This window comes from Chenopodium album, chromosome 15, assembly GCF_948465745.1.
Source record: "Chenopodium album chromosome 15, dcCheAlbu1.1, whole genome shotgun sequence".
In the NCBI taxonomy this organism is placed as follows: Eukaryota; Viridiplantae; Streptophyta; class Magnoliopsida; order Caryophyllales; family Amaranthaceae; genus Chenopodium; species Chenopodium album.
In genome coordinates, this window is record NC_137848.1 from 19,535,086 (window position 1) to 19,537,652 (window position 2,567).

At 36.1% G+C, this 2,567-nt stretch overlaps 1 protein-coding gene across 1 annotated transcript; it reads left to right on the forward strand.

The window, feature by feature from the left end:
- The first annotated feature begins 812 nt into the window (after positions 1–812).
- LOC145580945 (uncharacterized) lies at positions 813–2,102 on the forward strand. Its single transcript, XM_081638024.1, has one exon. It carries the CDS (start codon positions 813–815, stop codon positions 2,100–2,102), a length of 1,290 nt encoding a protein of 429 aa, XP_081494150.1.
- Positions 2,103–2,567: the final 465 nt, after the last annotated feature.

Genomic DNA, 2,567 nt, shown 5'->3' on the forward strand with positions numbered 1-2,567 from the left:
TCTTTGGGTTTTCTTCAAAAAAACAAAAAAAAAAAAGAAAGAAAGAGCAGCGGCTCTTCCACGGCTCCTCCACAGCTCCTCCACAGCTCCTCCACGGCTCCACCGCAAACTTAAAGGTTAGAATTTTGGCTCAATTGATGCATGTATGCTTTGTTAGGGTTTTGTGTATCAATTATATATTTGTTTGTAACTTTTTTAATTTAATTTATTTTAGACTTATTGGTTTGTTTGTGGAGATGAAATATTGAAATAAAAATTTTATCTTGTTTGACATTTGTTGGCGAAATCTGCTATTATAGAAATGAAAAAGAAATTGCACCAGTAACTCGTCAATGTTGGGAAAATCTGCTATTGTTTTAGTTAATGTTGGGTTGCTTATTAAAAGTTGTAAGTCTATTTAGATTTCTGCTACTTGAATTTTCATATCAAGTGTTGGTTCGTCGTTTTATTTTCTGGGTTTTATGATGGTTTTAGTTTCTATGCTTTATGATGTTTAATGTTTTGGGTTTTCCCCTTTAAATACTTCATAATTTTAGATTGTATGACATCTTTATTGTGGTTGGGATTTCCAAATTGTTTTTTTTTTTTTTGTTTTTTTTTATTATAAATTCACTATGGATTCATGCATGTACTCAAAATCGTGAGTTTCGTTGCTTATTGGTTCCTGAGTTATGCTTTTTGTTAATTTAATTATTAAAATGTGAGGGGAAAGGTGTAGGGAGAGGGGCAGGGGCAGGGGCAGGAGTGTATAAAATTAAATAAAATAATTAGAATGGGATTAATTATTTTAGTTGTTCTGTAGACAATATTAAATGGATCGAAGTTGGATAACAACAACTAAGCCAGGTGACCCAAAATATCAAGTAGGTGTAAGAGAATTTGTTAAGTTTGCAGTTAAGAATAGTGGAGGCTGCCATAAGCTACCATGCCCTTGTCACATGTGCCATAATTTCTTGTACAAGAGACCCGAAGAGATACTTAATCACTTGGAGAAATGGGAGTTTGATAAAACATATACCCGTTGGATTTGGCATGGAGAATGTAGGGATGAAGCTTCGATGAGTAACTTTTCAGATAATGCTAATGAAGGTCAACATAAAAATGAGGGAGATAGATTAGAGGAAATGCTCCATGTAGTACATGAGAATTTTGATGAAGATCCCACTAGATTTGAGAGCTTATTAAGTGACTCTGAAAAGCCTTTGTATGAAAGTTGCACTAAATACACAAGGTTGTCTACCATACTTAAGCTGTATAACTTGAAGGCGGGTCATGGTTTAACTGATCAAAGCTTTAATATGATCCTAGAATTGGTAAAAGACATGCTTCCAGATGATAATGTCCTTCCGAGTTGTACATATGAGGCAAAAAAGACATTGAGTGTCATGGGTTTACCTTATGAAAGAATTCATGCTTGCCCTAACGATTGCATGTTGTATCGAAACGAGAATGAATCGTTAGAGAGATGCGCAATTTGTAATGCCTCGCGATACAAAAATGATGAAGGACGAGTACCTGCTAAGGTATTATGGTACTTTCCAATAATACCTAGGTTTAAAAGGTTGTTTTCTAATGCCGGAGATGCTGAAAAGTTAACATGGCATGCCTATGGTCGAGAGGATGACGGAATGCTTAGACATCCTGCTGATTCCTCACAATGGAAGTTTATTGATGGAGAATTTCCAGAGTTTGCCAAAGAAAAGTGTAATTTACGCCTTTCTTTGTCTACAGATGGCTTCAATCCATTTGGCTCATTGAGTAGCACTTATAGTACATGGCCTATTGTTTTGATTACCTACAACTTACCTCCTGCACTTTGCATGAAAAGAAGGTATATGATGTTATTACTACTAATTTCTAGTCCAAGGCAGCCTGGTAATGATATTGATGTGTATCTGGCTCCACTAATTGATGATTTGAAGATGTTGTGGGAAACAGGTGTAGAGGTGTTCGATGCACATCGGAACGAGAATTTCAATTTAAAAGCAATGTTGTTCTATACTATTCAAGATTTTCCAGCATATGGTAATCTATCAGGATACACTGTTACGGGAAAACTGCTTGTCCCGTATGCATGGAGGGTTTTCCAGGAAGGTGGTTGAGTGCATCTAGGAAGAATGTTTTTGATGGGAATCGTATATTTTTGCCATGTACTCATCACTATCGCAACTTGAAAAAGGCTTTCAATGGACAACAAGAGTATAGGGGGCGCCCTAAGATACTATCTGGAGTAGAGGTGTTTCAAAAGATCAAAGATCTCAAGATCACATATGGTAAGAAGCATAAAAAAATTCTTCCTCAGCAGGGATTCAAAAAGTGTTCAATATTGTGGAGCTTACCATATTGGAAATTCCTTTTTGTGAGACATTCTCTTGATGTGATGCATATTGAGAAAAATGTGTGTGATAGTGTTATTGGTACACTATTAAATATTAGTGGAAAGAGCAAAGATAGGGAGAAAGCTAGAGATGACTTAAAAGAAATGGGGAATAGAGATGAACTCCATGTGGTTGAGAATGAGAATGGTCAAAAGTACTTGCCACCGGCTGCTTATACGCTCTCTAGAA